The sequence below is a fragment of the Neoarius graeffei genome, chromosome 26 (assembly GCF_027579695.1).
Source record: "Neoarius graeffei isolate fNeoGra1 chromosome 26, fNeoGra1.pri, whole genome shotgun sequence".
In the NCBI taxonomy this organism is placed as follows: domain Eukaryota; kingdom Metazoa; phylum Chordata; class Actinopteri; order Siluriformes; family Ariidae; genus Neoarius; species Neoarius graeffei.
This window is the reverse complement of record NC_083594.1, coordinates 3,652,914-3,666,736: the sequence shown is the minus strand read 5'-3', so window position 1 is coordinate 3,666,736 and position 13,823 is coordinate 3,652,914. Positions and strand designations below refer to the sequence as shown.

The 13,823-nt window shown below is 42.4% G+C and overlaps 2 protein-coding genes and 1 long non-coding RNA gene across 3 annotated transcripts in view; all 3 read right to left on the bottom strand.

The window, feature by feature from the left end:
- Window positions 1-1,305, bottom strand: part of tnfrsf1b (tumor necrosis factor receptor superfamily, member 1B) — a 33,653-nt gene extending 32,348 nt beyond the window's left edge. The window contains exon 1 of the mRNA XM_060910885.1: window positions 1,107-1,305. Coding sequence (XP_060766868.1) covers window positions 1,107-1,166 — 60 coding nt within the window. The 5' untranslated portion in view covers window positions 1,167-1,305. The remainder of the gene's footprint in view (window positions 1-1,106) is intronic.
- A 1,832-nt stretch (window positions 1,306-3,137) lies between these two features.
- On the bottom strand, window positions 3,138-4,913 carry LOC132873984 (uncharacterized). The gene is made up of 3 exons (XR_009651618.1): window positions 4,607-4,913; window positions 4,379-4,518; window positions 3,138-3,324 (listed from the first exon to the last, which is right to left on the bottom strand). It is a non-coding gene; the product is annotated as an uncharacterized LOC132873984 (long non-coding RNA).
- A 6,581-nt stretch (window positions 4,914-11,494) lies between these two features.
- The window catches only part of si:dkeyp-61b2.1 (tumor necrosis factor receptor superfamily member 21), a 28,030-nt gene continuing 25,701 nt past the window's right edge, over window positions 11,495-13,823 (bottom strand). The window contains exon 9 of the mRNA XM_060910760.1: window positions 11,495-13,518. Within this exon, the coding sequence (XP_060766743.1) occupies window positions 13,298-13,518 (221 nt within the window). The 3' untranslated portion in view covers window positions 11,495-13,297. The remainder of the gene's footprint in view (window positions 13,519-13,823) is intronic.

The window sequence follows — 13,823 nt, the reverse complement described above, 5'->3', positions numbered from 1 at the left end:
ACGCTGTAACATTTTGCTGCATAAACATATTTCAGGCTTTTCAGGTGTGTGAGGTTTGTGTTCACGGAAACGTGCTGCACTTATGTTGCGTTATGTTGTCTTATGGTTGAACAGTTTTAAGAGCTGGATCACTTTGCAGTGCCGATTTAGCAACTACAGCAATTAAAGCTGTGAACATTTAACGCATTCCTTCATTCTCACTTCAGCACAACAGTGTGTTCTGCTGAACTGGGAATTTGTGGGTAATTACACAGTGTGAGTCACACCTTCATGGTGAAGTTCAAAATGTCGAGAGCAGAGGTTATTATAATAATAATAAAAGCAGTAATAATAGCATTATGTAATAAATGTGTACACTCTATAGTGCTTTACAATTAAAAAAAATGCAAAAATAATAAAAGTCTAAAATCACTACCGAATAAAAATACATTTAAAAAATCATTAAAATTCAATAAACAAGTCAGAGTCTACGAAGCTGATTTTAAATAGGAAGGTTTTCGATGGTTTCTTGAAATTGTTAATGTTTACACGTGACTTAAGTTCTCTAGGCAAGGTGTTCCATAACTCGGGACCTGCGTAGGCTGAAGTTCTTCCACCAAATGAACTTCTCTTGATATGAGGAACCACCAAATCATTGTTGTTGTCTGCTCTAGTTCTCTTTAGGGGTCTCTCTGTTATAAGTTCTTGAGGGTACGGTGGAGAAAAGCCATTATAGACAATGGTTAAAAAAAGGGGGAAAAAAGGAAGGGACAAGAGAATAAACACTTTAATTAAAATAAAATTTCATCTCATACAGGAGGAACAACACAGTGTGTTTCCTAAAAATATAAATACAGTAGGACACTGTGTGTGTGTGTGTGTGTGTGCGTGTGTGTCCAACTACTTATTTATATATGAGAAAATAGAAACCACTTTTTTTTCCTGAATAAAAGTAATTAAGGATTCCTGTGACTCATGCTGTGCTCCAGTGCAGCTCCTTCTGATCACAAGTCCTCCTTCTTTACCTGAGGACTCAGGATTCTCAAAACTGACATGACTATCGTTATGAATCATTCTTTACCACGAAACATTACTCAGCTAAAGTAAAGAGATAAGAAGTTTCCTACCTTCGCTTGTGCAAGCGACGTGACAGCGCTGAGGATTAAGTACCCAAATCCAACATTCATTTTTCCAGATGTTTTCAGGCGACACTTAAAGCGCGCTCACACCATTACCGAGACAGGCAAGCGCGCTCACGACATCACCGCCCCCCAGCTGTGTTCATGCACGCGCACTTTTACCTTCTTTTTTTTTTTTTTTAGTTTCGGTAACCCGCTCACTTTTTCTCGGCTTCTCAGTCACGTGTCTGATTACACAAGTCTCCGAGTGTACAAAGCAGGAAGACCAAAAAAAAAAAAAAAACCACCCGAACTAAATCCCTTCCCTCAGTGCTTGTCTGAGCATGTGCATTAAAGGCTCCATTGTAATGCTTGACCATTTCAATAGCAAAGGCTCGTGCACATTATAAAAACAGTGAGGTCTTCTGTAAGGAGACGTTTATTTTACTTCAAGAGAAGGAGTCTCCAGTGTCAGAGCAGTCAGAAGCTGACGTCTTCAGGATTGGGCTGTTTATTTATCTGTTCCACTCTGTTGGCAAACTGGCACAGGAAGGACTGGTTACAGCAGCTGGGAACAGGAACTAACTTCTCATCTCATTATCTCTAGCGGCTTTATAATGTTCTACAGGGTCGCAGGCAAGCTGGAGCCTATCCCAGCTGACTACGGGCGAAAGGCGGGTCATCACAGGGCTGACACATAGACACAGACAACCATTCACACCTACAGTCAATTTAGAGTCACCAGTTAACCTAACCTGCATGTCTTTGGACTGGGGGGAAACTGGGGCAAACCCACACGGACAACATGCAAACTCCGCACAGAAAGGCCCTCGCCGGCCACGGGGCTCGAACCCGGACCTTCTTGCTGTGAAGCGACAGCGCTAACCGCTACACCACCAGGAACTAACTTGTTTTCACAATATTAAATGTGCTATAGTTAGCAGTCAAAAGTTTGGACACATCTATCTTATTCAACGGTTTTTTCTTTATTTTTTATTACTTCTAATCAAAAGTCACTTCTTCATGTCTTAAAGTAATGATGGATGTCATTTCTCTTTACTTAGTTGAGCGGTTCTTGATATAACATGTATGGATTACTGCAGTTGTGTATGGAATAGGGATATTTTAATATTTGTGGCATGGTGATGTAGTGGTTAGCACGGTTGCCTCACAGCAAGAAGGTTCTGGGTTCGAGCCCCGTGGCCGGCGAGGGCCTTTCTGTGTGGAGTTTGCATGTTCTCCCCATGTCTGCGTGGGTTTTCTCCGGTTTCCCCCACAGTCCAAACACATGCAGTTAGGTTAATGTGGGGTGGCCTTGGGCTGAGGTGCCCTTGAGCGAGGTACCGAACCCCTGACTGCTCCCCAGGCGCTCTGGTGTGGCTGCCCACTGCTCTGGGTGTGTGTGTGTGTGTGTGTGTGCGTGTGTTCACTGCTACAGATGGGTTAAATGCAGAGAATGAATTTCACTCTGCTTGAAGTGTGCATGTGACAAATAAAGGTTTCTTCTTCTTCACTATTTACTGTTACATCAACCTGCGTGCCCTGTCTCTTCCCTCTGTCAAGTTATATGTCGATCTTGAGACACCAGTGATGCTGACCTCTTCTGCTCCTTGGACCTGCCTGATCCATCCTGATGCCCTACTTCTGGCTGGAGTCTCATCACATCACTCCTGTGGAGGACAGCCCCCATACGGCCAGTTGAAAGTTGCACTTAGAAGACGCTCTGGACTTTTACAGTAATACATCTATGGCTGAGGACTACGATCATCATGATAACTTTAGGACTGCAGTTGTCATGAACAGTTTTACACTCAAGTCTCCATCAGTTGATGAACAGTTTATAACTTCAACAAAACAGACTTCCTGTTAAAACTATCATGAATTTCCTGTTTATACCTCTCGAAGAAACCTTGTGTCGTTTGAGGGAGTTTTTCCTCGCCAGCATCGCCTCAGGCTTGATCATCAGGGATAAATAAATTTATTAGGGATAAAATTAGTTAATATGTAAAGCTGCTTTGTGACAATGTCTGTTGTTAAAAGCGTGATAAGAATAAACTTGACTGATCTCAAACACATTAAGAAGACAAGAAACTCGTCCACTGACCTTTTGACGAGACACACCTGTTAATTGAAAAGCATTCCAGGTGACTCCCTCATGAAGTTGGTTAAGAGAACGCCAATAGTGTGCAAAGCGTCATCAAGGGAAACACTGGATACTTTGAAGAATCTAAAATATCAAACATATTTTGGGTTTTTTAGCACTTTTTTTGTTGACCATATAAATCCATATATGTTACAGATGTTATTTCAGAGTCTTGATGTCTTCAGTATTGTAGAAAATAATCAAAATACAGAAACACCTATGAATGAGTCAAGTAGGGGTGTACAAACTTTTGACCGGTACTGTATAAATGGTTAAAAAGTATGAAGATAGTTCTTTAATAAAAAAATTGTGATCATTGTGGTATAAAACACTTTGGCATGTGTGATTACTGGAAAATAATCATGTTTTATTCCATACATAAAACAGTTTACGTAATTAAAACATTTCTATGAACTCTTACTGCTGGAGTTAGCCACAGACTCTTAAGCCTCACTCACAACTCGCTGTACGGGCTGCTATGGCTGGTCTACGGTAAAAAAAAATTGGCAGAACCATGCTTGAGACTTGCGTGACACTTGCGTGTGTTCAGCGCTGTAGAAGGTCGCAGACTGCCCGTGGAGACTTTTGGTCCTGCACATGCAAATTCTACGGGTCTTGCGACAAATCAAGAACGCATACACTACATACGGGACCCGTACTCCTTTTGTACACCTGAACCAAGTCAGCAGCGCGGCTAGTAGGGTTTTTTTGTGATGACAGTAAGACTCATGAGTGACGCAAGGTCATTGTATGAGTGATGTGCCTCAGAAACATTACACAAGTATTCCACACTTGCTATTTGTGCGGCACGCAAGACAGAAGTGCATCTCACTTTCTACCCCATGTGTGGCGTGCACGCAGCGCACACGACCCGCACGCAGCGCACGCGACCTGCACGTGACACAAGAGGCAAGACTCTGGGTATATATATTGGGGAGGAACCAAGGAACTGATCATGTAGCGTGTAGCATTGTAGAAAGGAAGAAGACCACCTCATTTGCTGTTTTTATTTGAGTATATGTTTAATTTGCCATTCAAACGTCAAATAATAAAACATGAGTCTAAGGGAATAACGCATTTTATTACATTGTAAAAAATCCCAACTAAATAGCCCAACAGTTTGGGCACTGAAACATACTTTGACTCCGAGCTGTTGTCCTGCTCCTGCTGAGTGGTGGGACGGGGTGTCGGGATGTCCTTGTCCTCATCACTGAGCATGGCACAATGGCCTGACAGCGATGATGGGATTGCACTGTCCTCACTTCTGGGTGTCGTTAACTGAAACATACATGAAAATCAGCATATATAATATTAATTACATAAGCATATAGATACTGAAATGAATGTTTAAAGCGTGTGTATTTACCTGTGGAAATCCCTCTGGCGGGGTGCTGTGCCTTCTGCCGGCTTGAAGGCAAACTTCTCCCTGTCCGTGCAGGGCTCGCCGGTGCTGCTACCATCATCAAATTCTTCCTCCTCCTCCCCCTCTGCTGTTTCAGGCTGGGTTACTTCACTTTTGCTCGCTTCTTCTTGGGTCCCATTTTCTAAACTTTGAACTGAAAGTTTTTACATTTTTCCCACAAAATATCCAATGTTCTTCAGTCGAAAGACAGATGCAGAATGCTGCAGACACGCTGGTTTTATACCCACTCCTGGCCTGCGTCACACACAAGTTATGAGTAATTGTAATGTCCTAATCACATGCGTCACACACGCTTCACAAGAAAACTGGTAAAATGCAAGTCTCGCACACTCCACACTCCCTGAACACACACTGATCACGTGCATCAGATATACGCTTTCCACGGGCTAACGGCGCAATTTTTCCCACACCTCGAGGAAGTCAGGTGTGCAGCCTGTACTTGACAAGTACTTTGCCCGTACTCCTTCCCCAAACTTTCCCCCGGGTTCACTGTGACCCTGCGGCACGGCTGCGAGCTACCAAACCCTGCGACCCCGTGCATGTCCAAAACACTTACGGCGGGTTGTGAGTGTGGCTTCACACAGCAATCAGAGAGAACTAACAACAGCTTCAAGAAAGTGGAAGGAATCACAACTCGACACAGATCTTGCCTGTTACTGCACTCTCCTGTCCAAATTTTCATCTGAAGTGACTCCTCCTCAGACTTCCTTCGACAAAGAAAAGCTGGAAACTTCTGCAAAAGATCCTTGTGAGCTGCATATCTTTATTTTACTACTTAACCCATCAGTTCCTCCTGCTCCTTCCTCCCTGACTGCCACCTTTTCTGATGGGAAGATTGAAAAAAATCTGCCAGACCTTTGCTCCTACCCCAACTCCTGCACTACACACTCAGGATATCCTTCTCTTTCACTGGCACTTTTTTCTAATCTAGCAAGAGAAGAAATTCTGCAATTCATCTTGTCCTGCAATCCTACCACCTGCTCATTGGATCCAATCCTTTCCACAATGCTCCAGACCACCTCACAAGACCTCCTCCCCTTCGTCACTACTATCATCAATGACTCCATAACATCTGGTCAAGTACCAGCTGCATTCAAGAAAGCAAGAGCGTTATTCCTGTCCTGAAGAAACACACTCTGGATGCCTCAGACATCAGAAACTACCGACTGGTATCGCTTCTCTCTTTTCTTTCTAAAATCCTCAAAGTCCTGCTTCAAAGTGGCACATCCATAGAAACTGCCGTTTTGGCGGTCACTGAAAGTCTACATGCTGCTTGATCCGCCAAACTGTCATCAGTCCTCATCCTCCTCAACTTCTTGGTCAAGGTTTATTTATTCATTTTTAAAGCGCAAATGTAAAATTTTACAGTACAAATATTCGTATGAAAGTCAAAGAGCACAAACTCCCACCACCCCACCCTCTCCCGCCCACCCACCCAACCATTCCCATCCTTTCACAAAACAGGCATACAAATCACAAGCAAGGACATCTAAAACATTAACAGTAAAGGAGAACAAAAAAAATGAGAACAAAGCAAAAACAAGACAAATAAACTGTAAAGAATAAATACCCCCCCCCCCCCCAAAAAAAAAAAAAAAAAAAAAAATATATATATATATATATACACACACACACACACACACACACAGTGGGGCAAAAAAGTATTTAGTCAGCCACCAATTGTGCAAGTTCTCCCACTTAAAAAGATGAGAGAGGCCTGTAATTTTCATCATAGGTACACTTCAACTATGAGAGACAGAATGGGGGGAAAGAATCCAGGAAATCACATTGTAGGATTTTTAATGAATTAATTGGTAAATTCCTCGGTAAAATAAGTATTTGGTCACCTACAAACAAGCAAGATTTCTGGCTCTCACAGACCTGTAACAACTTCTTTAAGAGGCTCCTCTGTCCTCCACTCGTTACCTGTATTAATGGCACCTGTTTGAACTCGTTATCAGTATAAAAGACACCTGTCCACAACCTCAAACAGTCACACTCCAAACTCCACTATGGCCAAGACCAAAGAGCTGTCAAAGGACACCAGAAACAAAATTGTAGACCTGCACCAGGCTGGGAAGACTGAATCTGCAATAGGTAAGCAGCTTGGTGTGAAGAAATCAACTGTGGGAGCAATTATTAGAAAATGGAAGACATACAAGACCACTGATAATCTCCCTCGATCTGGGGCTCCACGCAAGATCTCACCCTGTGGGGTCAAAATGATCACAAGAACGGTGAGCAAAAATCCCAGAACCACACGGGGGGACCTAGTGAATGACCTGCAGAGAGCTGGGACCAAAGTAACAAAGGCTACCATCAGTAACACACTACGCCGCCAGGGACTCAAATCCTGCAGTGCTGGACGTGTCCCCCTGCTTAAGCCAGTACATGTCCAGGCCCGTCTGAAGTTTGCTAGAGAGCATTTGGATGATCCAGAAGAGGATTGGGAGAATGTTATATGGTCAGATGAAACCAAAATAGAACTTTTTGGTAAAAACTCAACTTGTGTTTGGAGGAGAAAGAATGCTGAGTTGCATCCAAAGAACACCATACCTACTGTGAAGCATGGGGGTGGAAACATCATGCTTTGGGGCTGTTTTTCTGCAAAGGGACCAGGACGACTGATCCGTGTAAAGGAAAGAATGAATGGGGCCATGTATCGTGAGATTTTGAGTGAAAACCTCCTTCCATCAGCAAGGGCATTGAAGATGAAACGTGACTGGGTCTTTCAGCATGACAATGATCCCAAACACACCGCCCGGGCAACGAAGGAGTGGCTTCATAAGAAGCATTTCAAGGTCCTGGAGTGGCCTAGCCAGTCTCCAGATCTCAACCCCATAGAAAATCTTTGGAGGGAGTTGAAAGTCCGTGTTGCCCAGCGACAGCCCCAAAACATCACTGCTCTAGAGGAGATCTGCATGGAGGAATGGGCCAAAATACCAGCAACAGTGTGTGAAAACCTTGTGAAGACTTACAGAAAACGTTTGACCTCTGTCATTGCCAACAAAGGGTATATAACAAAGTATTGAGATGAACTTTTGTTATTGACCAAATACTTATTTTCCACCATAATTTGCAAATAAATTCTTTAAAAATCAGACAATGTGATTTTTTTTCTTCTCATTTTGTCTCTCATAGTTGAGGTATACCTATGATGAAAATTACAGGCCTCTTATCTTTTTAAATGTGAGAACTTGCACAATTGGTGACTGACTAAATACTTTTTTTGCCCCACTGTATATATGGGGACACTGGTGGCCAGATCCTTGGTGGTTGTCTGCATAACAATCACAGTTATGGTGTATTTGTGATAACATCATAACAAGAGAGTAATAGAGGCCCTAAAGTGAAGAATAGGAAGATTTTATAGTACCATTGAGGAGATTAGATATATATCCTAAATACTAGGCTGGTATAGAAGGAGAACAGTTAAAAGTTGGGGGGTTGGTAAGTAGTCTTAAACATACTAGATCATGGGCGTGTTTGTAAGTCAGTAAAGTATTCTATAAAAGGACTCCAGTGCTTGAAGAATCTACTTGTGTCCCCACGTAGAGTGAATTTGACTTTCTCTAATTTTATGAAAAACATGAGGTCGTTCAACCAGACAGATAGAAGAGGGGGCTGTGGTGATTTCCAGTTAAGTAGAATTCTACACCTAGCCAATAGAGTGGCGAAGGCCACAACATTTGCATGGGTCTTGCTGAGAACATGTGGGCTGGGTGAAACACCAAATATGGCTACAAGAGGGCATGGTTCCAGAGTGATTCCTAATATTTCTGAGAGGATTTTAAAGCTGGAGTTCCAGTAATATTCAAGTTTGGGGCATAATGCAAACATATGAGTCAAGTAGCAAGGTGTGCCTCCACACTTCACACAGGTGTCCTCAATGTCAGGGTATATTTTTGATAGCCTTGAACTCGACAGATGCAATCTTTGCACAATTTTAAATTGAATCAAGCCCAAATGGGCACATGATGAAGAATGATGTATTCTGTTAATGGCTCTCTCCCAGAAATCTTCCTCAAACTCTATGCCCAGCTCCTGCTCCCAGACAGCACAGCTTTTAGAGCAGTGCTCTGTGTTAAATGACAGAAGACCTTGATAAATTTGGGAAACAAGTGACCTCTGATTGGGACAACTTCTTAGCAGCGTATGATACAGTCAACCACAAGACTCGCTTGTCCATCCTCTTGAGTCTTGAAATTCATGGCACAGCATGGCATTGGTTTGCTTCTTACCTGGAGGATTGGTCATATAAGATGACATGGAGGGGATCCACATCTGCTCCACACAGACTCTCCACTGGTGTCCCACAAGGCTCAGTACTTGGTCCTTTCCTGTTCTCCCTCTATACTCGATCTCTCAGTGAAGGCATGTCGTCACATGGATTCTCATATCCCTGCTATGCGGATGATGCTAAACTTATCCTCTAATTCCCTCCATCAGACAATGTTTCTCATGACGTCTCATCATGGATGGCAGCTCATCACCTGAAACTTAATCCCAGAAAAATGGAACTGTTGTTCATCTCAGGAGATTGATCCCCAGGTCAGGATCTTGTGATCTTTCTGGACAACTCTCTGATATCACCTTCAGTCACTGCATGAACACTTGGGGTAACTTTGAACAATCAACTGTCCTTTTGCTAATCTGGCATGCTTGTTTGGATTTCTCTTTGAGAACATGAGAAGGATTTGTCCATTTCTATCCACACAGGTCATTCAGGTGGTTGTTCAGTTTCTTCTCATTTCAAGATTGGACTACTGCAACTCGCTCCTGGCAGGTCTGCCTTCAAGAGCCATTTAACCTCTGCAACTGATCCAGATTGCAGCTGTATGACTTGAGCTCAACCTTCCCAAGTGCTTACAGACCACCCCATTGCTGTGCTCCCTCCACTGGCTTCTTGTAGCTGCTGCATCAGATATAAAACACCAGTGTTTGCCTACAGAGCCATAAATGGACCAAGACCCACCTACCTCAAAGCACGTATCACACCCTGCACTGCACCAAGCTCCCTCCAATCTTCTAGCAATACTTGACTAGTCCCACCATCTCTCAGGGTACAAGGAAAACCTGCATCAAGATTCTTTGCCGTTCTGGCACACAGTGGTGGAACAAACTTCCCCTAGATGTCTGAACAGCTGAGTCACTCACTGGCTGTCTTCAAATTAGTATTTTCATTAAGAAATTGGGGCGGCATGGTGGTGTAGTGGTTAGTGTGGTCGCCTCACAGCAAGAAGGTCCGGGTTCGAGCCCCGTGGCCGGCGAGGGCCTTTCTGTGTGGAGTTTGCATGTTCTCCCCGTGTCCGCGTGGGTTTCCTCCGGGTGCTCCGGTTTCCCCCACAGTCCAAAGACATGCAGGTTAGGTTAACTGGTGACTCTAAATTGAGCGTAGGTGTGAATGTGAATGGTTGTCTGTGTCTATGTGTCAGCCCTGTGATGACCTGGCGACTTGTCCAGGGTGTACCCCGCCTTTCGCCCGTAGTCAGCTGGGATAGGCTCCAGCTCGCCTGCGACCCTGTAGAACAGGATAAAGTGGCTACAGATAATGAGATGAGATTAAGAAATTGTTGTCTTCCACGAAATTGAGTCGTACATGAGCTGATAGCTGATGAGTTGTCTATAATCCATGTAGTGGAATAACGGTTTTATTCTATCCACATTCACTGGATTTTGAGAAACAGAGCATTTTTATTTGCATTTTTTGCAAATTCGATAAATAAAAAAAACTTTATACAAAACATCCGACAAAATAATTTCCGCTTAGAATGTAAACAAATGGGCGGAATGACAGGAACAATTTGTGAAAAATGCGATAATAATAATTCTTGAAAAAAAAAAGATATGTTCTTACCATCAAATACTTTCATAGCATATTTTGTTGCTTTTTTTGGATTTTTGATGTTTTTATTTTCGAGTAGGGTTTTTATTTCATCTTTGGTTAGTTCAGCAACACGCGCTGCCATTTTGTTGTTCTTCTTCTTTAAAGTTTTTTGGCTGTTGGCAAACCAACTTAAAGGTGCATTACCGCCACCAACTGGGCTGGAGCGTGGAACAGGCGATATTGGAGGGAAAACAAACAAACAAAACCTATATGATTTTAGCTATTTCTGTTTCTTTTATATACTTGATAAAGCTGCCATTTTGTTGTTCTCTACTCATGGTATATGAGCTGATATCCTAGTAGTAGAGTAGCCAATCAGAGACCGCGTGATTGCTCATATCCAGTGAATGTGGATAGAATAAACTCATTGTATTCTTAATGAACCAGTATCATGATGTATTTATTGAGAGAGACTTTAAAGAAGTTCGGTAAGTTGCTCTGGACAAGAGCTTCTGCCGAATGCCATAAATATAAAAATGTAAAACCCTAAAATCCCAAGGGTTATGATAATGCATTCATACAGAAATTGGGTGATTGAAAATATCTAGTCAGTGACATAACTGTGAGTAAGCTAATTTGCATTTGACATATGCAGACACGAGAGGGATTTTCAAATCAGAGATCTGAACCTTCTTAACTAGAACAAACACCAGAAACATTTACGTAGCGTGAACATAGATTAACGTAGCGTCCTGTCCCATTCACACAGCTTCTATTTCTTACACACTAGCGTTCGCTGACAACAGTCCAATCAGAGTCATGTAAATTTGTAATTAGAACAGAGTCCATTTTTAGTAAAAATGAGACATCAATAAACAAACAACCTAACTGTATTATAATACTGTACGTAATAAATTTAAAATCTTTACGGAAAGTGAAACTGTGATCTGTATGGAGCTTTACACTTTGTCTTTATTCATGTGCACAAGTGAAAAGATGCAACACGTTCAAAAAAATAAATGCAGGAGGACAAATTTCTTAGTACACAAGTCACAAACCTCACAAGGATGATTAAAACGAAGACTTTTCTGTTCAACGTGTAACTAAAACAACCGTCAGGAACATGGCCTGGTGGGAAGTGGACTTTAGTCTCCACAGCCAAACCATCAAAATATACCATTACAGACTATCATGAACATTAGCGGCTAGTTTAGCAAACAGCAATATTCTACAGCAGTAAGTGTCCAACTTCTGGACGTCATCATCCTCTAATCTTGGACTGTTTTTGTACAGAACAAATGTAGCTTTGTGTGTGCAAAGTGCTCATGTTTTTGCTCACGTAGCAAAGTGAGCTGATATGTAACTTGGTTTTACACACAGAGAAGGCACGTTTCAAATCAACAAACAACTGAAATAGCAGCTGATGTACAGTATGTGTGGTGACCTGGGAAAACCCTTCACATGGTGAAATTTTAAAAGAGGCCTGAAAAAAAAACAGACTTTCCAGAAATGAAATACGTTTCCCCTTTGCATGCAGCTCAACAAACAACAAGCAAAGTAATAGCACTTGTACGTATAGTCTGTAAACGTCCAGGATAATCGCTGATATGGTGAAGTTGTTCTCAAAGGAGGAGATTATTTAACATTTATGGAAGGAGTCTCCAGTAACAGTCAGAGGTAAAGCTGTAACAGGAAAGTCTTCAGGACTGAGGAGTTTATGCTTCATGGTTTCTTTGATGTGACGAAAAATAGATTTAAAAAAAAAGTATGATGCGTCATTGTTCAAAATTTGTATGGCAAGTTGCTGTGGTGTACCTAGAATGAAACACTTCAGGACGTGCTGTTATAGTCGATTATTTTGCTACAACAGCGTAACAGATATGAATAAACGTGATAAATAGTCTTTGAATGTGAAAGACCTGGAAAAGAGTTCTGACTAAACTGGAAATTAATTCCTGTTTACTTCTAAAGAAATGCTTGACATCAGTGGCCAGGTTACGGACAGCTGATGACTCAGTGATGAAGTTTCTGTGAAATCCACATGTGCCAGAAAGCTAATGCAAGGCTCTTGAGCCTTGACTGCTCAGCCAGATGCTGTGCAACATACAGTACAAGATGCTTTGGATCATAAAAATCCTACCAAATGAATCAGTGTAAATCCGAAACAGCTTGAAAACAAAGACAACTGCACAGCAGTAATACAGAACAGTAATCCAGCAGAATCTGTCCTCTGTTCTGCCACCACATGGACAGGAAAAATCAGTGACTAAGACATGCGGGTTAAAGAGAACGCCGCTGACATTCAGCAGCCTTTTTATCCCACATTGAGGTATTTTTAGCTCTGCGTGCTCATGCACCCACACTTCATCAGTAAAATGTGGCCTGCCGACCCACCTGTCTGTCTGTCTGTGTCTGTCTGTCTGTCTGTCTAACTCACAGGTAAAGCTGTACTCAAACTCAAAGGTGTCAAATGACTGTAAAAAAAACCCTGATATTTCTAATAATATCATAATATAACATTCTAGTATATTAACATTTACAGTACATCATATCACTATAACAACCTGGGTTTTTTTCTTACACTGTCACTGTCTTCACACTGCCTCCCACACTGAGGAAAAAAAAAAACCCCTGAAAGTCACGGTGCTATACAAACAAACTCGGCCCTATTCACAGTCAGAGATTCGGCTCGCTGCTTTAACAGGACAGGCTCTCTACACGTCACGGTCGAGCAAAAAGTGACTCATGGGGCCCGTCCTGATTCATACATTCCTCTGCTTGAGCCGACGTCGGTGCCAACAGACATTTCATTTGCTTGTGGCTGGGATTGGGATGCTCAGCTCCTTGCCAAGCTCTTCCTGTGTAGCTAGCCGGATGAAGTCTTCCTCAGAGCTGGATTCCTGCTGAGGCACACTCATGAGACAGGTGTCCTCGCTGACGTCCTCCCCGCCTGTCTCCGCCTCCTCTTTCTTCTCATTTGAGTTCGAGCCGAGGATCACCATCCCAGGGGAGTAGATGAAAATAGACCCTACGGCAACAAGAAGCACGGCATGTGATTCAGCGTGTAATCTCTATGATTAACAGCCTAAAAATCTGGGACACAGAAACCCTTATATTTCTACTATTAAAGCCACAACGAAGCATGTGGGGAAACACTGTTTCACACACAGCGTGAAAGGAAACACCAAATAGTAGTGAAATAGTTTGAAAGAAAACTCCAGTGTGCATGAGAAAAATGCAACTGGTGCTTCAAATTAAATATATTTTGGATATGGAACAGAGAGAATTTGAGCGAGAGCTGCATAAACTGTCATTTCTGTACATTAGTCACAG